The following is a 22,499-nucleotide window of genomic DNA, read 5'->3' on the forward strand; positions in this document are numbered from 1 at the left end:
TGCTGAGTCTCTTACTGAGACTGGGCACAGCCACAAGAGAGTGACAACCCTGCTCTGAATTTAGGAGCAGTGCACCATTTTTGCTATTCTATACTATGAAGTTGCTTCATGTTGTAGAATGTCATGTCATGGTTTAAAAAAACTTTTAGTGCACATTTATATATAAGTACTGTAACACATTTAATGTCAGTCCAAAGTGCCATTTCATTTTGCATGAAAAGACATACCTAAAAGTGGTCTATCCTTTCTTTTCTTTTCTTTTTTTAACAAAAATGTTTGAATTCCTTTCCTAAAATACATAGTTATTGACTAAATCAGTGCTTCATATGAAAGTATTGGGGACATAGAGACTTTTAAACCATGTTTACCTGTACAAACGATGAGCATGATGATCATTAAATCTAGTTTATATTTTTATTTAAATTAAAACGTGTTCAATGCCTCATAATCAATAATTTTTACAAAGAATCTATAGCCTCAGTAAAAAAGACAGCTCCTTTTTACTGGGGAGCCCTGACTCAGTACATGGTGTCACACCACTGCTGAGGGACCACTGCCCCACAGAATTTATTATTATTATTCTTACACAGTATTTATATAGTGCCATCATATTATGCAGCGCTGTACAAATAGAGGATTCTTCTTTGCAGCATTCTGGCAAGGGTAAGGCTTTTCTAATTTCCTCTAGGTTTTAATTCAGGGGTGTTAAACTCTGGCCCGGGGAACAAATCTGGCCCCCAACGTCCTATTTTTTTTGGCCCCAAAGGAATCCTTAATATGAATGCAGCTGGCCAGCCCCTGCTTTGAAATAACGCCGCTGCTTCAATTCCTGGCATCACTCGCGTCTATGGACCAGCCTATGTGTGGCCCCGCATTGGACTGTTTTATAGATTCAAATAATGCAAATTTTAGTAGCGGCGCTATTTTAATGAGGAGGGAGTTTCAGCGGCGAGCCACTCATAAGATTTAGGTCCGCATTGGCCACGTCTGTCATTTCCAGCACTCCCCCTCAGCTGTACTTTTCCTTGCAACTCCAACTTGCAACTTTTATAGTGTGCAACAAGAGATGTTTAACTTTTTGCTCACAGAGACTTTCATCTGGTAACAATAGACATGGTACCTGGGTAGGTATGTTAATAATTTTTCTCTCCATTCACCAATGTTTTCTGTTCTGTATCCAGAAGGCAGGCATACCAAATATCAACTTGTACATGTATTTCAATTCCTCCTGATGAAGTTTCACTACCATTGGCTGTGAAACACATTGAGGAACTAAAACACAGTCCTGTTATTTAGCCCATAGCAGTGTAAAGCTTCTTCTTAAGGAATACATGTTTTTTGACCACAGTATGGTGACTTTTCTGTGTATATCCTTGTTTTTAAACAATTTTTAATTATTTTGTAAATAAAAGTATGCTGTTGATGTTGTTGAGGTGACAATGTATTTTGGTGCCTAAAAAGATCCTAGAGTTTTTGCACTCTTTTCTTGTAATATGCATGTGGAACCCAAAACATTAATCTTTTATGACCAGTTTGCTGCTGCATTCCCTTTTGATTCAGTTTACATCTAATTGTTTTATCTGCCTAAACATCAGATTGAAAGAGAAAGTCTCCCACATATACAAGCTTTAATAATGAAAACTTGGTATCACATAGCTAATCACATCAAAATGTTTACCTAATCATTGGAAATGAAAGGGCTTTGGGTCTTGGGTGAATGTTGTGTCAAACCCGGGTGAAAACATGGATGAACCCTTAAAGGGTTGTCTTTTTGTATGTATGTAAGCTCAGTGCTCAAGTTATTTCACTTGTGTGTGCCTTGTACTGCCTGCTATCTTCTATGTTCTGAAATATGTCATCAGACCGCATGTATGTGCTGTATATAGACTATCTAGAACACTGCAATGTGGCTGTGTAAGGTGAAGAGTCAGACTGAGATGGGCAGGTTTGTTGCGCAGGGTGGAGGGGTAGCTTCCTGAGGAAGACAGATTCTCATCTGACTTGTTTCCTGTTTACTCAATTTCCAACTGACTGGGGAGTGGAGCAATGCCTTTCAGGGGTTAAGTGACGTGTTGCTAGGCTTCTGCATTGAGTAATATTTTTGTGGCTTTTCAAAGGCAGAGGGAGTTAATTTGGGTGACATGCAATAGCATGGTGATACCAAGCAAATACATATATCATATTTGGAATGGTTGGGATTAGTTGTTATTCAGAAACATACTGTAAAGCTTCACCAATTATGATTTTATTCCTGGGTTCAGGTAAAAGCTAACCAAAGTAATGCTGATGCTTAATTATTTAGTTTTGTTATATTGATTTTGATAGACATATTATGTTGCCTAGAAAGTATTTGGTCACCTTTGATTTGTCTAACAACCCACTTTTTCTGAACTGTGTTTGGTTTTCGCATTCTATATATATATATTTATATCTTTATGTTTATCATTGAATTAAAGGCTATGTAAACTCTAACTATCATTGTAATTTTTAAGATTCACTTTGGTCTAGTTGTTTCATATTAAAAAAAACTGGTTGCTCCTCCCACAAATCTCGTAACTACCTACCTTCCTGTAGGTCTGCTCCTGCTGCATTCGTATCACTTGCATTGTTACTAGCTATCTCTGAGGAGTACAGTGCCCCCCTTAACCTATTTTATGGAGATGAGGTAAAGGGCAGGTGGTTTTATTGTTGGCACCCTCAATTTAACACTTGGTAGCACATCCTTTGGAAGAAATAACTGATGTTATTCACTTTCTGTATCAATCAGAGTCTTTTACATCTCTCTACTGGAATTTTGGACCACTCTTCCTTTGCCAGCTGCTCCAGGTCTCTCAGATTTGAAGGGTTCCTTTTCCCAACAGCTGTTTTTAGATCTCTTCACAGGTTCCTTATGGAATTTATATCTGGACTAATTGCTGGCCACTTCAGAACTCTCCAGCACTTTGTCCTAATCTATTTCTGGGTTCTTTTTGAAGTATGCTTTGGGTCATTGTCCTGCTGTAGGACCCATAACCTCTGGCTGAGACCCAGCTTTTTGACACCAGGCCCTACGTTGTGCCCCAGAATTCTTTGGTAGTTTTCAGATTTTATATTACCAGGCACACAGTCAAGACTACCAGTGCCTGAAGCAGCAAGGAACCCCAAAACATCAGTGAACCTCCTCCATGTTTGACTGTAGGGACCGTGTTCTTTAAGGCTTTTTTTTTTTTTTTTTTTTTTTAAACTAATGATTTTCGTTAGCGAAAAGCTGTATTCTTGTCTCATCTGTCTAGAGGATATTCTCCCAAAAGGATTGTGGCTTTCACTGATGAGCTTTAGCAAACTCCAATCTGGCTTGTTTATGATTCTGTATCAACAGTGGGGTCCTCCTGGGTCTCCTGCCATAGGGTTCATTCAGATGGCGATGGATTGTGTGAGCTAATACTGTTATAACATATCATCAATCTTTCTCTTTCATCCACATCTGGAGATGGATTTGTAGCCTTGGGATTGTCCATGCTTTTCTATAATTTTGGTTCCCAAATCCTCAGACAATTCTTTGCTCTACCTTTTCTCCATGCTCAGTGTGTTACAAACAGACCTTCAAATCTGAGTGACTTGGAGCAGCTGGCAAAGGAAGATCGGTCCAAAATACTACTAGAGAGATGTAAAAGACTCTTTGAAGGTTACAGGAAGCAACTAAAATCAGTTATTTCTTCCAAAGGGTGTGCTACCAAGTATTAGGTTGAGGGTGCCAATAATTTTGTCCAGGCCATTTTCAACGTTTTGTGTGAAATGTCTCAGATTATTTTTTCTCTGCTGTTTTGTGTTCTTCCAGTCCCAACAAAGAAATAAACATAATAATACCAAAGCAGTTGTAATTGCAACAATTTTTTTGAAGAAGGTATGGATTTTCTGACATGAATGAAAGGGTACCAATATTTTTGCCCATGGCTGTATAATAGTATTTTTTAATATTATTAGTTTAATAAATGCCTATCCTTTTTTGTAGCTCAGAGTTTTTACCATTTTGTGAAAAGCTTGCAGCATCAGCAGAAAGTACAGGAAGCCTTGAGCTCACATGATTTCTGAAAGGCTCAGGTTCCTTTTTCATTTTTTTTATATATATGTTTATTTTATTTTTTTAATTATTGAACTAATTATTTGTATAATAAAAATGGACGTGCAGTCCATTATTTAGCTTTGTATGAAGCAGACCAATAGCTTGCAAGTTCATCATTGAATAGCAAGCTCTTTAATTTGTTTTTTTATTTGAAACCCCCGTCAGGCTTGTTTTGCTGCCTATTATCCCATTAGGGATATGTATTTTTTATCTCTTCTTCAAGTTTTTTAGGTTTTCACCAGAACAAAAAAAAAGGGGATACCCCCCAATGGGTATACTTTCAATGGTGACAGCTGTTAGAAATTCCCACCCCCTTGGATAGATCCTTTTTGACCTCTTGTGGTATGTACAGGTCACAAAATGTAAAAAAAAAACCCTCAGCAGACCAAAAATGTTTTAAGCATTGTCTACTCTATACAAAATAAAAAAAAAAGTTTTGGCTTTGGATCCTGCTACCCCCTACCAAATCCTTACTCTAACCTAAACACTCAATAGGTAATGTAAACCACTAGCCCCTGACCCTAACCTACACTAATCACAAACAATTAATGAATTCCTTCTGCAGTATATACATCCTATCCTACATGCAAGGAAAATGTACAAAAGTCATACAGATATTGCCTCTCTGGTGTGCTAAAGTACCTAAAATAAATATTACATATTACATTGAATCTGCATTTAATAAGATTCCTTGAATAAAAGTCAATAATAAAAATAGCCTATTTAGAGTGAATAATTTATTTTTAATTCAAAGATATTTGACACCTTACAGTGTATTGTTGTTCCAGTTCTACAAATTATTCTTCTAGTACATCTAGTGACCTGATATGTTCGCTCACTGTTTTATTATTGTCCGGTGCTGAAAAACAGGAGAGTTTAAAGGAAAAGAGATTTGTTACTAAGTGGTATTTTACTATTTATTTGACACACTACCTGGCTGCCACTGAAAATGTAACTACTTTTAGAATCATATGTTAAACTTGATGGTTAAACTTGATAATCGCTACAAAAGAAGCCATATGCAATAAAATAACTACAGTAGTTGGTCAGTTTTGTTTCTAATACTGCTCTCTAGACAGCAGATTGACAAAAACAGAACAATGATTTCTCACTATAATCATCTCTTTGGCATTTAGATGTCCAATTCACATGTGCCCTGTGAATACATTCATAAATATTTAAAGCATGAATTTTAAAAGACATCTTTTTGCAGAATATACATTATTTGTCTTTTCTGCAATAAAGGATTCTTGCCTGTCTGTTTGCAATGATCTTGATAATATACATTGAACTGTGTTTGTACAGTCCTGGCATCTGCTGGATATCAAAATGAATGTGTACATGAACAGGAGTTACATAATCCCAGCACAGCCAATCAAGATGGCTGAAGATCCTGAACTCAGGAGAAAACCTATGTTGCTTTGGTTTCGGAGATCACCACTGCAGTAAAACACAAATCTAAAGTCTCCCTTCAAGAAAACAAATTTTTCTAGTAGTGACACTGGCAACAGACATAATCTTGGTTGAGGAAAAAATACATCTTTTTAATAAGAATATACCCTAATTACTTTGTATCATAGCAACAGAGCCAGCAAATAAAGAAGCAATTTTATGTTAACAATATTAATATATATGAATGTCAGGAATATCAATGGATTGTAATAATTTGTGTGTGTCAGTTTGCGTGTCTGCAGTGAATCTATATTGGTTTTTATTTGTGGCTGTCACCTACTTCCAAGGAAGACAGATGATTTATAGGTTTGAAAGGTATGCCACCACTGTGGTGCCTGATGCATCCTAGGGAACAAGCCATACGTCATCCAGCTGCATCATACAGCTTGCCTTAGCTTGTCACTTTTGTTTATTTGTATAGGTGTCCTAAATGAAAGTAATTCTCACAGCATTATTCAGTCGCCATAAAATCAATTGTGTCTGAGAGGCTATTTCTTTCAATGGCCCTGTACATCTTGGTGCATTTTAGATATATGTCTCCAGTGCATTGCAGAACATCCTGCTTGCTGTATCTGTGATGCAGTTTTCAATAAAGTGCCATTTCCATAAAGTTTACCAGAAAAGTGAAAACAAAGTTCAAATGTGCATACAGCCCACACAAAACATATCAGTGGGAGATGTAAATAGCGCCTAGCTTTAAAAAAGACTGTTGTGTAGTTCTTATAGTGATTTTAGAGGTATACCTTCATGATAGCTTAAAAATTCCAAAAAGGCAAATCAAGTCAGTACATTCTTTTTGAAGCACCATGCAATCGTATTTTGTCAATTAATTGCCCTGTAATAATTCTCTTTTGTTGAATTTTATAGGTCACCATAGAGTGCACATGTTTGATCTCTAGTTCACCCATTTTGAATTTCCTGCACTCTTTCCCACTCATCCCATCCCTATGCCCCGGAATCCTGTGGTTTGGCAGATACTTATTCCTCCCCTGCCCCAGCATTTTATTTACATTTTTTATAATGGTCAGTGATTACATCTAAATATAGCTGATACTCATTTACATTGTAATTAGTGATAACAAACACCATAGCCTAATGAGCACCTTAAAGACATTAGAAAATGTATTTGAGTTAGCTTTTTATTGGTCTTAAGTTTCTGTTCACTCCAATTAACATTCAAAATAAGGTTGCCTGTAGGTATCTGGAAAATAAACCATTTCAAACATAAATTGCCAGGATGGCTATCTGGCCATGCAGGGTTAAAGAGGATCTAAATTAACTGTGTGGCTGTGTAGACACATACAGTAATCATATGCCTGAGACAGTCTTGCTCACTTTTGGGCGAAAATCTGATATATGTACAGCAGTTGCACGTCATTGTTCATAAATCCATTAATGTAGGTCGGAAACAATCATAAGTGTGTATAATACATACAAGTCATGCCTTCTTACTAGCAAGATAAATAAAGAATAAATGATCTCAGCATCCCTGGAACATGCTGGTGATGCTCTTTGCACATAACCATTTGGTTGCTGAAGTGGGGATATGTGTTAGTAGAGAACAAAGAGATCCAATATTTCATCTGTTTTTATATTACCTTGGAAATACTTGCAATGATGTCTAAAGGGGAAGCAGGGAGCATGAGCTCCACTCATGTGATGTGTCTGAGTGTAAGACATGTGGAACCTAATAACATTTAAAGCGGATTTGGTATTTCTGCAGTTGGATTTTTTTTAGTAATGAACTCAAAGGATTAATTTCTTTTTAACTATAGGGTAAATTACTTTATTCCTTGGTCCTGAATGCTTACATTCTGTAGTATAACTGGCCTACAAAATAGTTTCAAACCCTCCAAAGTATATTTAGATGATCTGGAGGATTGTGGTCCAGTATATGTTTACACTCCTCTGTCCCAAGTAGACATTGATAGACAAGACCCTGAGACATTGACTGGGTAGGAGAGGATAAGTGCATATAAGTGTGCTTCTTCTTTAAAGCAGAAATGAACCCAGTTCTTCTGTCCCTGTTCTGTGACAGACACTGCCACCTTCTTCCTTCTTCTCTTCCTTGTTCTGGTCCAGCACACAGGAGTTCATTCAGTCCGGCAGCCACAGGCCACAGGGGAAGCCGGATGTGCTGGGCATGTCAGCAACCAGTGCACAGTCATTATTTATATGCTCAGCTCATGTTACAATTAAGGAAGCCATCAGGCATTTAAGACGGTTTTTATTGCAGAAGGGACATCAGCTGCCTTTTTTCTGCAATAGGACCCTGCCTGATTACAAATTTTCAAAGTGGAACTTTGGAGTTGGAGTTCAGCTTCAGAGGGACTATATATATATATATCAATATATATATACACACACTACTTCCTTGTTTTTTTAACCTTAATTGGCATTTGTTAATTCTAAAAGTGAACACATTGACAACAGTTTAGGATGTGGTTAGTTGAAACACAATTTAGAGGAAATGAAGAACAGAAGAAAATCTTTTTTATTACTCAGAAATCTCTAACACTATACAAATGTTGCATGCTATAGGTGACTGCATTGTTTATGGCAAAAGTTATTATACAAAAATAACATGAACTTTTAAAATATTTGTGTTTCTAACCTAAATTTAAAAAAGTGTTTAAGACAGTGTTCATTTGTGATTCGTCTTTAATGTACTGTAAAAATATCAAAGCAAGGCTTTTTACAGTTGTAATCTCCTGTGCCGGTCTTTTGTGGACATTACCTGGAGGTGTCTGAGGGATTTAATTTTTTCACAGAACACAATACCAACCAAACAGCTAAATGTGCAGATAAAATGCATACAAGGGAGCTGATTTCACTGCAATGGACTTGCCCATGGCCACCTACGTCACAGTTGGAAGTTACAATCCAAAATGCATTTAATTCCTCACCACTCCAAAACTAAGGCTGGGTACACACGTGCAATAATTGTCATTGGAAAGGATCTTTCATGATTCAGCAACAAAGGACTGCACGATGCATGAACGAGTGCTGTACATACAGCCCCGTTCTGCTCTACTGAGAGGGAAGGGGGAGAGCGACGTAGCACCACCCCACTGTGCTCTCTCCTCCTTCGCTTCCATTACGATCCTTCGTCATTCATTGTCCGTGGATCGGCCAGGACGGTTGTTCTGTTATTCAGTCAGTTAACAACCTATCAAACAGTATGGTAATTAAAGAGCATTCACTTCTATTTTTTTATTATTTTTACATTTTGTACATATTATCTTGATCTAAAAATTTGAAGGAAGGAAAACAAACACCTGGCCATGGCATCTTGAAATACAATAATAAGACTGAATAGCACTTTATCTATTGACTTTATCTTTTTTGATGCAATAATGTTAGTTTAAGCAGCAATAAAAATTTTTTACAAGAATTAGTTTTCTCCTAGAAAAAAGCAAAACAACAACATAAGGTGTTAAAAGCAAGGCTTTTACAACAGTTGTCACTTGTAGATTTTGACCAGAATATTTAAAAGAAAAATAAGAATAGGAAAAGACATCATAAAAAATATTACCTACTTTATTCAACAATAAATAAATTAATAATAATAATACACAGTATTTATATAGTGCTGACATATTATGCAGCGCTTTACAAAGTCCCTAGTCATGTCACTAGCAGTCCCTCAAAGAGGCTAAAAATCTAATGTCCCTACCTCAGTCAAATGTCTTTAATCAAATTGATATTGACCTAATTTATGCTAAAACTTTCCATAAAAAGTAAGTTTCAACTGTGTAGCAGATTGTATTACAGATTGCTGAACCTTTAGGTACTACTGGAAAAATGGTATGGCGAAGATGTAAAAACATTTTTTATCATTTCTTTTTCCATTTTAAGCTTTGCCTTAGGTAATATAGTTGTGGTCCAAACAGGCATCCTGTCTTAGCTTTGGGTAAAACAAGGCGTTTTATTTAAAGGCTGAAAGGTGATACCCCTTCTGGGGGTCTATTGTATTGTAGTCTTGTGGAAATCAGTTTCTGTGTACTTAAGTCAATGAGGCATTTTGGAATTTGTATATTTATAGCTACAACAGAGAAAAAAAGGTGGGGTGGTAAAGTACCATTCCCAACAAAAGCATAACTTAGGAAAAACTATGAATTTATTCTGAAAAATGTCCAGTCCCCATTTCTTAACAATCATTCAATGTCTAATAATGTTTTTAAGGCACGTCGAAAAATAAAAAAACAACTGTTTTTGATGATAATGATTACCCAAAATAAATTTACAAAACCAACACTCCATTTCCAAGAGTTTCCTTTGAGACCCTTTATCAAACAGGATTAATAAAGTATTGGAACTGACAAATTGTTCATTTGTTAATCTTTCAAAATTCATTTTTATGCATACTAAAGAAACATAAAAAGCAAAGTTTGTTGCAATGTTAGAAGTAATGTTTCCTATACCAGTCATTTGTGGATATGCCCTGGAGGAGTCTGAAGGGTTGAGTTTTTGCATGGGGCATGATAACCAGGGAAATGGCTAAATGCAGATGGATCACATACAAGGGAGTCGTGTGTCCTGATAATTGAAAGGTATATTATCTATCCAGTCCTGAAATTTACACATGCCACAGCCAAGTGCATAACACCACTTCCAGTTAAATTGATCCTTTCACTATTTCAAAATATGCGCTAAAATATAAATGTATACACTTGTGTTTTCTGTTACCAGCAATGATGAACTCAGCTCCAATCGTGGGCAAGGGTCCCCCACTAGAAAACACCAGAGAATGTTGATCTCTGTGGTCCCTGAAAGCCCTCACAAGCCCTCACTTCTTCTGACCTCCAACCACAGCAGTGACTTGGAGGTCAGCACAGTGACATGCAGGTCAGCAGGGAGATCCAGTGAGTACTGTATGTAGGTGTCCACAAATTTAAGCACTCTTGTAAGCATTCATATCCCAAAGAATTGGGAGTATAATTTTACCATCCCAGGCACCAGATGAGATAAGTAATTTCTCTTTTTGTTTTTTGTTTTTTACAGGTGTAATTTTTTTTACAGGTGTCTGACTTTTCTGACGCCTTTAAATATAGCAACAGGGTACTTTTTTAGTGTCAGAGGCTATGTATACATGTGCAATATTGTAGTTGGAAAGGATGTTTCAGGATCCTTTCCAACATCTAACGACTGCATGACACATGACCGATTGCTGTACATACAGCACCATTCTGCTCTATTGAGAGGGGAGGGGGAGAACGACGGAGTGTCTCCATCGTCTGTGGATCTGCCAGGACAGTCGTCTGGAAGATGGACGATGAGTGCTGTACACACGCCAGATTCACGTCCGATATCAGCCCTGAGCCGATTATCGGACGAGAACCATTGCACATGTGTACGTAGCCAAAGTGCTGACAGCAAAAGATAAACTGCAGAAGGATAAGGTCATTCTGCTCACTCTTTTCTCTCCTATCAGTAAGTTGATTGAGAAAACTTTGCATTCAGCTAGTCCAATTTTCTCCCAATTCTACCATTTCTTTTTTGTTTGAATACTGCTGCATTTGGATTAAAAAAAATACAATATAGCAAGTGAGAAGCAATCTCTTTAAAGATAAGGAGGTTCTTTCTTAGAAAATTGTCACTGAAACAAGTATCCCCAAGTTTACCCTCTTTTCTTGTTTCCTGTCCTCTTCAGTTGATTTTCTACCACTTTCAGTTCTAGGGTCAGTGGTCATCAGCACAAATAGAGATGGTGAAACTTCCCAGTTGGGATAAGATAATGTAAAATACAATGAGTTTAAACGCACTACATCCATACAGGAATACAGAAGTGTAACTGTATTTTTTTATCATTGATTTTTTATTGAGACGTATCTTCAATATAAATACAGTACAGAAAAAAAGAATAGCATTTACAAATTAACAGCAGGCAAACAACATTCTCAACATCATTGGTACAATAATATTAGCATTTTCAGAACACTTGCTTAATACTATCTCCATCCAAAATGTCGCAATTTTTGAACAATAGTTTAATTGTAGGCTAGGAAAGACAGAGAGAAGAACAGAGCAGTAGGAAGGTATAAGAAGTCAAGTTGGAAGGGTAAGACATGTGAGGAAAAAGGGGGAGGCATGGGGTATTGGGGCTGTGTATTGATTTCACTCGTAGTTGGACTTTGCCATCATTGAGTGGCTCTAAGTGGCCAGTTCCTTGTCATCAGGGGCGACCTGTTGAAATAGAATCAAACTGTATTCTGTGGTAGTACTGAACTGTATCCAATAAAACCATGTTTGTGTGAATTTCTCTGCGCTTCTGTCTCCGGTCACCATCATTTCTTACATAGCATAGATGTCTGCAGCATGTCATAGCCATTGGCCAACAGTCGGTGGGGTATCTGTTTTCCAGTAAACTGGTATACATGCTTTTGCAGCATTTAGTACATGGTGTACCAGTGATCATTTATATCGTTTTTGAATGAAATCCACCACGTGTAACAGTGCAAGCTCCGTGCAAGCAGTGTACGTACCTGGTGAAGCATGACACTGCCAACAGGTTAGGTCTGCCTGAGAAATATTTTTGCCAGCTTTACAGGTGTCCTATACCAACGTGTGAGCAGTTTATTGGTTTCTTGGTATTTGTTACTTATAGCTGCCTATGATATCCAGATCTTTTTCCCAGCTATCCACAAAATGCAGCTTAGTGAGTGATAATGTAACTAGAAGGGTTTGGTATGCTTAAGACAATGTTCCCCTCAATGGACTATTTGCTTTACATACGGCTTGAAATGGCAGGAGGGGTTGGTCAAATTTGTTTCGGGTGTGGCAGCGATCAAAGTAGGCGAGTTGTATGGTGCGCCATGTGCTTAAAGGGGGTAGTTCCTTGTTTGAAATGAGATTGAGATGTTGATGGACCCCATGATAACAGCTCTTTAGGCATTTCCGCTATTGTCTCCTCTAACTGCACCCAAAGTTTTGTGTGTTTCTTCGTACATCGGTCCAAAAGTCTCGCTAATGGAATCGGCTGTTGGTATAGTAACGGATATAGGAAGGCATTGCCCCCCTTTGGTATAGGCAACCTCACAGTTTTTAGACCTATCCTCTGTGTGTCCTGTTGCCAGATAAATTTTGCGAATATGCCTGACATAACATATTTAGGTATTCTGACCGGCAGCGCCTTCAGTAGGTACAGAAGTCTGGGCATCACATTATTTTTTAGAATATTACATCTATGGAACCATGTGAAAGCCAATTGTCTCCTTTCAGATCCTTTTGTGTAGTAGGAGAAAATTTAGTTAGATCAGTTGTGTGAGTTTTGCTGAGATTTGAGTACCCAAATATTTTATGAATGTTCTGGTTGTAAAGTCCAGAATGTTTCCTTAGGAAGGACACATTGTGTTGTCTTTTACTGTAAATGTAACACATTTTCCAATTTTGCACCAGGCAAGCTTTTTCAAAAACTGCCCTATAACACAACACACCAATTTTAATTTACCAAACATTGTGGCAATGCACCATGTTTCATTGCTATTGTACATACACAGTACACTACAACATACTTTTGTGCACCACAGCAGACAGATGCAAACCATCTGTGTGTTGTAGTTTGCTGCCTTAAAAAGTGGTAGAGGTTTGTTTTCTTTACTGTTGCTATCTTTAAGTTCAGATGCCATTGTGGCCACTTCTGCAAGTCTTTGCGGATCTTTTTGAGTAGTGGGAGAAAATTTAGTTAGATCAGTTGTGTGAGTTTTGCTGAGATTTGAGTACCCAAATATTTTATGGATGTGCTGGCCCATTTAGAGGGGAAATTTGGTTGTAAAGTGTGGAGTGTCTCCTTAGGAAGGGACATACTGAGTACCTCAGATTTTTGAAGATATATTTTATAGTTTGATAATTCCTTGAATCTTCTCAATTCTACTAGAAGATTAGGTAATGTCACTATGGGGCTGGTTTTATAGAACAAAAGGTCATCGATATATGCCCCCACCTTATGTTCTAAGCCAGGGGTCCTCAAACTTTTTAAACAGGGGGCCGGTTCACGGTCCCTCAGACTGTCGGGGGGCCGTACTATAGTTTGAAAAAAAACAGGAGAAGATTCTTATGCACACTGCACAAAACATATTTATTGTATAAAAAACATGTAAGAACAATACTATATGCACAGCACACTTGCCGATCATTAAAAAAAAAAAAGTGGCGTTTACTTTGGCTTTAAAATTGCTTGAGATTATTCCTTTGCATGGAAAATGCACAGATAAATTTGAATTTTCACTGTGTGTATTGAAAATGCAAATTTATCTTGCATTTTCAATGCAAATGAATAATCTCAAGCAATTCATTAATTTGCTTCTTTTTATACACCCTACCCTACACCCAACACTACCCCACACTTTTTATTAATTAAAAAAGGGCTGCTAAAAAACTTTGTCAGTGTCTGCTACCTGTCACTCACTGCTGCCTTCATACATCGGCTGGATCACACTGCAGCACATGTGTACATGTGTACATGATCAATGTGCATAGTATGTTTATACTATTTACAAATGTACACTGATCATGTACATTTGTGCTGCAGTGAGAACCAGCCTGATGTATGAAGGCAGCAATGAGTCTCTGCTCATACCTTCTCTGCCTGATGGCTTCAGCATTACAGCTCCAGCGTTACCCCGGCAACAGTGGTGTCACGTGACCGGGTTCCCTGGAGTGCAGATGGCAGGCAGCCAGAACTCAGGCAGGAGAAGCAGCCTCAGCAGCCGGCGGGCCGGGTGGAGAACTTCAGCGGGCCGTATTCGTCCCGCGGGCCGTAGTTTGAGGACACCTGTTCTAAGCGTTCAAGTGTTATACCGCGTATATCAACATTTATATGCACAATGTCTTAGGAAAGGTTCTAACGCAGGGATGAAAAGTAATGGGGAGAGGGGGCACCCTTGTCTAGTTCTGTTTTTATTGAAAAACAGATTGGACAGTTCGTTGATTCTAAGGAATCCAATGCCTTAGTCTGTCAGGTTAACCAATGTGTCGTAGAACGTCATGGAGAAATGTCCAATCTACTTTATCGAACGCCTAATACCATAAATGGAATATTATGGAAGTTGGCGTATTCTAGGAGGTGTAAGTTGAGGGTAGTGTTGTATCCTGCTTCTTGTAGGGGCATGTATGTATTTTATATTTATATCCGGAACATGCAGTCACCCCTCGACAAGCAAACCCCATTTTAATCTGAGGATATGGGGATATGGATTAGTGCCTGTGTTGATGGGCTTTTTGCTTTTTTAATGAGATTAGATTTTTTTTTGCAATTATATATATATATATATATATATGTGTGTGTGTGTGTGTGTGTGTGTGTGTGTGTGTGTAAACAATTAAAAACCCACTTGAACAAGTGGTCAAAATCACCTGTCAACAAATTCTGAATGATCTTAGAAGTAGCTATCGGCACAACCTCAATGTCAGTCCCAATGTCAGTCAGCATAAGTACTTAAGTAAACTTAATTTAAGTCTGGACATGCATATCCCTTAGAATTTGTTCTTGGTCAGTTTCTAAGCATAAGTGTTCTTGTTGCATGAGTGACACCTGTTTAGGGAAGTAGAGAAGGATCATAGAACCTGCAAATGGAACGAACTGGCATCTAATGTGTATGAGCATGTTTGTGTGGACACAGGTATTGGCCTCAGTATCATTTGCTTGGAGGCAAGAAGATAACCTGTAATTTCTAGAAGTCACATATTCAGATTTAGGCAGATATGGCCTTCAAAAGACAGGTTTCAAAATCTGACTTATGCACAGGCACAGACAAAAACATGCCACAGCAGGTTGTCAATGTCAACATTATTGCTGGTATTTCCCTTTGGAGCTAAATGCATTCAGTAAAAGAAACAAATGAATATAAAAAAAATATATATTAAAAGTACTTTACATGGTTTTTAATAAATTTCCTTTCATACTCCCTGCTAAGAGGTCTACTATCTGTCATACACTTTTTCCATGTTTTCTCAGGGCTCTATCACACCTTTGCGTTAGAAAAGGACTTTGTTACCTTCAAAGCATATAATATGTTTTACACCTTTTTAATGTGTTACAATTAAACATAACAAGGAGCAAAGCATATTTTACATGTGTTCTTCCAGGAGTGTCATGGTAAATAGATACATGTGATTTGAGTATCACATTATTAAAATGCCTTGTTGTGTTGTCTTTTACTGTAAATGTAACACATTTTTCAATTTTGCACCAGGCAAGCTTTTTCAAAAACTGCCCTATAACACAACACTTCGATTTTAATTTACCAAACATTGTGGCAATGCAGCATGTTGCATTGCTATTGTACATACACAGTACATTACAACATATGTTTGTGCACCACAGCAGACAGATGCAAACCATCTTTGTGTTGGGTTTTTTGTTTTTTTTTACTGTCGCTATCTTTAAGTTCAGATGCCATTGTGGCCTTTTGGACTTTTTGGGGGCCATACCTGAGGTCCTTTATATTGACCACCATCAATTAGAGGAGATGTCTATGGCATGCAAAAAAAGAGGGGTCTGTGCTAGAAATGTACTATTATATAGTTACCTAAGGGTCTTATTTTCACACAAGTTTACAAGGCACATTGCAAATGATGAAAATATTATTTTTTGTATGGAAAAAACAGTTCATGTTAGATTGTTTAAACTTACCTCCGTCATTCCAGACACAATGCATTTGTTTACATAAAGCCTGAGTCAGCACTGTAAGGCATCTTAAATCATTATTTAAAGTTGATGGCTGTGAAGACATTTAATCAAACAAAATATGAAAGAGATGCCTTCCTTGTGGTTTTCTGTCCTTGACTGAAGTTACCTTTCAAACTAGAGAATTTTGAATGTAACCCATGCAATTACAATGGATTGGTCCTGTGATGACAGAACGAGAAAAGGCTGAGGACAGAGGTTGTCTGTAAAGTTACCTGTGGTCTGTGCACACATGAAATTAGTGAATGTGTTATCCTTTGACAGAGTAAACTTCCTTGTACATCCCTGTCACATTCCTACATTGACTTATTAGCAACCATTCGTATTTCTCTTTTCCCAGTTTAGTAAGCTAACACTTATAGGTTATATTTATTTACGTCTACCAATACATAAAATACTGAAAAATCTTTTTTTCTTTTGTGCAGTATGGATAGATTTAAAAAATGGATTTTACTTCTGATATAAGTTGACCTCTGGTCTCCAGGCATACTCAGTTCTAGAGTTATAAAAGTAGGGTCTTGTAATATCACTTTCTGTCACTCAGCTTCTGGTAGGTCTTGCTACTAGTATGTGGCTTGAACTAATTCTGTAAAGTCCTCTCCTAATAAGCCCCTTGGAATTTTTTTTTAACCTCAGTAGATTGTATCTTGTATTTATACAGCTTGCCCATGCTCTTCTCCTCCCCCATTCCTAAATCAGACTACAGCCCCCAGGGTGAGGGGGGAGTGAAGTGAAGGGAAGGAGAAAGGAGTACAAAACAATGTAGTGAGGTTGAAAGAGGACATAGGAGTATTAGCTTGGCTTATTCAGGAAAAGAATCTGTTCACACATAATTGTGGAGTCCCTGGACAAATCAGTACTGCAGCCTACTCAATAAACTGGATTAACCTTGGATACTGGATAATACTTATATCCGCAATTGAGACTGAGGCTGGAGGTTTGCTATTTAGGGAAAAGATCTTTAATTTACTTGCAGGGCAGGTAGTGCCCTGAAGTTATGTTGGAGAGTTCCTTATACCTTGTAGCGCAATGTGCTTGTGTTCCAAAATCCAGTCTATTCTACAGGAACCCTGCAATTGGGACCCTGCTTTATTTCTGCTTGATGAAGGTAAGTTGGAAAAGCTGGGGCTGATCTTTAGTACAGTAGCTTATTATACTGTCTGATTGCATGCCTAATTTTCTACATTGTGGGTGTAACAGTAATGTGAGAAAATTCTGGGTATAATCAATAAAGTCTAATACTAATATCCAAAATGTTGTATGAAATTAATTTTAATAACTGCATCGTTTATTTTACTTCATCTTTTTATGCAATCATTTTCTAAGATATTGATATTTTCACCCCTTCAAAGGCCCCCACAGTAATTACCCTGTACATTTTTTTTTAAGTGAGAGGCTAATAAAAAAAGCAACTGTAGCAGCAAGGGTCCTGTTATCTACAGGAGGGGTTTGGCAATTAGCACTAATTACAGGTAATCAGACAACACTGCTTTGTATTTTTATTGTATATTTAATTAAGGCATAGACGCTGTGCAGTGTCTACCTAAAACTAAAGTCTGAGAAAATATCTTTATAATAAATAAACTACAAAAATAGCCAATAAACTGAGCAACTTGATTAAAATGCAAACCAGACCCTGCATTCATTTGATTTAGTAAGCTGTTACTTAATTTTGACTCTTCAGAGTCAATCAGTCATGGTAGAATATTGTTGATCATCTCTAATTGATGAAACATTTTGTGTTTTAAAATTATTTTTTAACAGAACATTGAGATTTATGACTGAGAGTTGAAATTTCAGCAAAGTGCTGAACAATATTGTTGGGGATTCATTGTTCAGTATTTTACTAGATGATGAACTGATCATTTTGTTCTTTTGTACCTAAATCAATAACCATGTGTATGGCAACCATTAGATTTACAGACAAAACAGATTGCTTGAATTGGTCTTTTTTAGAGCCTATTCCAGGCTTAACCACACTCTAACTATTCCCATTCAAGTGAATGGGAGCAGTTGGGAATCATTTGTGCATGCATTTGCACATGGTTGCAGTGGGGTTTGGGTGCGGTTTTGGCTGTGTAGTTGCTTTTATTCCTGTGGAGAAAAGCAGGGACAGCACATGCAGATACTTTAACCTTTGATGCAATTTGCCACTTATGGGTGCAGAGCAGCAGTTTGAAGCCTAAAGCTATGTACACATGTAAATGGTTGTGCTCATCTAAAGCTAAAATCTGACAGCAGTCTCCCAACATCATTCATCAGTCCACTACGATGGATTGAAGCATGACCAATTGGAAACGACTGCTTTTCACGTCTATGGAGGAGAGTGCAACCGGGTGCCAAATGCTGTTCCTATCCCTCCTCTCCCCATAGAGCAGAACAGGGCTATGTGTGTACAGCACTCTTTAATTTATCTGTCGCTAGAAATTATCAATAAAATAATTTCCAGCAACAATTCTTTACGATTCATCGAAGGTCTATACAAGACTTAAAGGATTGTAAGCTCTTCGGGGCAGGGTCCTCTCCTCCTGTATCACTGTCTGTATTAGTCTGTCATTTGCAACCACTATTTAATGTACAGCGCTGCGTAATATGTTGGCGCTATATAAATCCTGTTTATTATTATTATTAATAATAATAATAATAATAAGGCTTTCTTGTTTATTCTTGTGTGTCAGATAATCCATGTGTTATCTCCCAAGCCATAACCAACAGGTCTAAACACTGGAAGTGGTTGTTAAAACTCAAAAAGATTTTCCCACACCTTGAAAACTCTTTGTGACCAAGTAGAGAATATACCTGTAAAGGATTTCTTGAAAGTCATTTGCTATTGCAAAATGTTTTTAATCCTTAACCAGATCCATTCCATGTTTGCCATATTGCCCAGGTTCTCCCACAAGTCAATCTTCTCCAGCCTACAGAGCTTTAATAAATAAGGCCTAATGTATGTATGGCCTGGGGATCTGCCAAGGGTTTACTGTATTTGTTACCTGTAATGTGAAAGTTCTGCTCACTTTCGCCATCCAATCATGTACCCTTTTTCCTTTTTTTTTTTGCCTGGACGGCTAACCTCTGAGCCTTTGTACCTAAATCAAGCCTTTAAACTGATAGGTGAGGAATGTAAAGTCTGGTAAGAACAACCAGAAATTGCTCTGCATTTAGCATACCAAGCATCCATCTACTCCTATTTTGCAGGTTGTTGATTTAATATTTAGGTTGCAGAGAAGTTTATGACTGTTCTCAGCAATCTATACATAATGCATACTTCTGTATCTATCTGTCTGTCTGATAGCAGCTTAGTTTATAAGCATACAGTTTAATTTAGCTTATTTGTGTTAATTTATAAATATAATAAACGTTTCAGCATCTTGATACCTGCAGCACCAGAATTAGAGATGTAAATACCCATAGTCTTACAATAGTCTAGTGTCTGGAAAGAACAATTATCCAACAAATAGCCTTCTTTTTCTGAAAGAGGTCCACTGTGGTTTCGACCCATTAGTGCTGGATAATATTATCATTAGGTTCCTATTACTCACAATGTGTGCTAACAAAGAGAATAATAAAACTATGGATACAATGTATGTCCTGCTAAAAGATAATGTTATGCAAACAATATTACTAGCCAAACAAATGTTATTTTTGTGCCTAGACTGAAACCTTATGTGTTTTTGAGCTATTCATTGTTTGTTTTGTTTTTTTCAAGAATTACTTCATTTTGTAGGGTGGCCATTTCTTTGCTGATTGACAGTTTCTAGAAAACTTGATAAACCTAGCCCATATTGATTAAATAATGGACCCAACCGAGTAATAAATTAGATTGAGATAAATTAAATCTAGATTAAATTTGCTTCTCGGCCATTTGATTAAGATCAAGTGTAGCACCTAATCCTTCCAGTGTGCAGGAGAGGAACCGCACTGTATTCCTGGCAAGAAAGCAGTGGACCAGTATGCCTGCTAGGATGGACAGCTAGATGGTGATGCTCTGTAAGGAGCCTCCCTATGCTAATTCCTCTGGTTAACGTCCACCAGAGAAAGACATAGAGCCTGCCCTGATAAGGAGCTCCCAGATGTTAGTCTGTCCTGCTGGTCGGAGCGAGGAACCCTTGGTCTGATCATCAGGTCTAAAGAGAGGTCGAATCTCGCTAGTTTTTAACAGTTTCTAGAAAACTTGATAAACTGAATCTCACTGGGCAGCATGGTGGCTCAGGGGTTAGCACTCCGGCCTTTGCAGCGCTAGGTCTTAGGCTCAAATCCCAGCCAGGACACTATCTGCGTGGAGTTTGCAGGTTCTCCACGTGTCTGCGTGGGTTTCCTCCGGGTACTCCAGTTTCCTCCCACATCCCAAAAACGTGCAGTTAAGTTAATTGGCTTCCCCCTAAATTGACCTTAGACTACATTAATGACATATGACTGTAGTAGTGACATTAGATTGTGATCTCCTTTGAGGGACAGTTAGTGACAGGACTATGGACTTTGTACAGCACTGTGTAATATGATGGCGCTATATAAATACTGTGTAATAATAATATTAGTGTTGTCCCCCTGGAGTGGCCAACTAGGGGTACCCTAAAATCACTTTGAGAGTGGTGAACCCACTGTTGATTTAGTGTACACAGGCACGTCACATATGCTGATTTAGCACTTCGCCTTCATTCCGCACTAGCTGCGGTTAGTACAGACTCTTTTGTAGCTGCATGGCAATGGAGGAATAAGTGTTAGCAATGGAGATTCGGGGACTCTCTTAATGACTACATCTTCAGGGTCAGTTGAGAATGACCTAGCAATCTAACACTCAACCAAGCATATCATGTTAAAGTCAATAGGGAGGGTAAAGGAAGCAGTGCAGAGGCTGCCAGCAATGCTTAGTTTAGAGGGGGAATTTATCATAATAATTTGATTTGACTGTTTTGGCTTAAAGTATAGCATAATTGTTTTTGTGGGGCCCAAAGTAAATGGTGGCAGTTTTAGGTCAGGTTGGAGTATTGTTATTTCATTGGACTGATTTTTTTAAATACTTTTATTTAAGAAGAAGCAGAAAAATTTAAATCCCATAATATCTAAATGTCTTATCATAGGAGAGCAAAAAACACAAAAATTCCAATGCTACAGTTAATATGCAATAAGATACTGGCTCCCTAACAGGTACCAGGGTGGAAAACAACATCTACACTGAGCATACCTGGAATTGATTTTGTCAAAGTAATTTGCTATTTGCTAGCAAATGGTTTGAATCCTGGACCAAATCCATTTAAGGTTTGCTGGATCACCCAGGTTCAGTGATGAAAGTTTATTCTCTCCAGCCCAGCTTTAAAAAAAATAGGCTCAGTATGTGTGAAATAACTGAAACCACAGTAAATTCTCCCTGTTTTAAAGTGATCATCATGATTAAGCATAGTGATCATATGATCTGGAACCATTCTGTGTGGTTACTGATCTTGCAGTCTTGATTAGGCAATATCTTCTACATTGCTCACAGCTGTTTGAGGCCACCTGGCCTCTGGTCAGATGGTTCTTAAAAAGTACTCAGTAGCACTCTAGCAAGAATTTTAACAGATTGTAGGGGAACTTGCCTAAAAAACAAAAGACACCCTAAATAAAGCAAATGTGTTTTATATACGTTATAACTGCTTATAGGACATTTCTGAAACTTTGCAGATACAAATATCGGTAAAGCAGCTGTGATGTGCACATGTAACATACCCGAAAAGTTGTTAGTGTGTAGTTCTTGATGGACTTATGTCTTTTTTCAACCTGACTTACTATGTAAAAAAAAGGTTCTATCAGCTATTGCTAATTCCAGAACATCTGTACCCCACTGTTACACAGGCCAGGGCTAGATTGGATTTTTAACTATTTAGTGTGCAAAAAATACAATATAGGCAATTTTTTAAATAAAGACACTGGCGGATTGTTAGGTAAGGGATATTATATGCATAAGTAAAAAAAAAAGAGACTGCTTAGTTACACATATAGAATAATTGATGGGTGAGAGTCTTTGAATTCGTACTTCTGTCAATGAATGTAATGGGATTGATTAACTAAAAGTATATGGGCAGTACATTTAGCAAAGTGAGATATTTCCTTCAAAGCCATAATTCAATTAGCTACCGTATTTTTCGGACTATAAGACGCACTTTTTCTTCCCCAAAACTGGGGGGGAAAAGTGGGTGCGTCTTATACACCGAATACATGTTAAATATAATTAAAAAAAATCATACTCATCCGATACCGCGATCCCGCGATGCTGCGTGCTTC

The 22,499-nt window shown here is 37.7% G+C and overlaps 1 protein-coding gene across 7 annotated transcripts in view; it reads left to right on the forward strand.

The window, feature by feature from the left end:
* The window catches only part of ARHGAP45 (Rho GTPase activating protein 45), a 64,916-nt gene that overhangs the window by 15,451 nt on the left and 26,966 nt on the right, over window positions 1-22,499 (forward strand). For 2 of the 7 annotated variants that reach the window (XM_072404798.1, XM_072404800.1), the window contains exon 1: window positions 17,203-17,349. The exons of 4 other annotated variants lie outside the window; for them this stretch is intronic. In XM_072404798.1, the coding sequence (XP_072260899.1) occupies window positions 17,271-17,349 (79 nt within the window). In that variant the 5' untranslated portion in view covers window positions 17,203-17,270. Of the gene's footprint in view, window positions 1-2,224; window positions 2,262-17,202; window positions 17,350-22,499 lie in introns of those variants that run through there. One more of the 7 variants, XM_072404801.1, reaches the window with a different exon arrangement.

The sequence above is a fragment of the Pyxicephalus adspersus genome, chromosome 3, assembly GCF_032062135.1.
Source record: "Pyxicephalus adspersus chromosome 3, UCB_Pads_2.0, whole genome shotgun sequence".
NCBI lineage: Eukaryota > Metazoa > Chordata > Amphibia > Anura > Pyxicephalidae > Pyxicephalus > Pyxicephalus adspersus.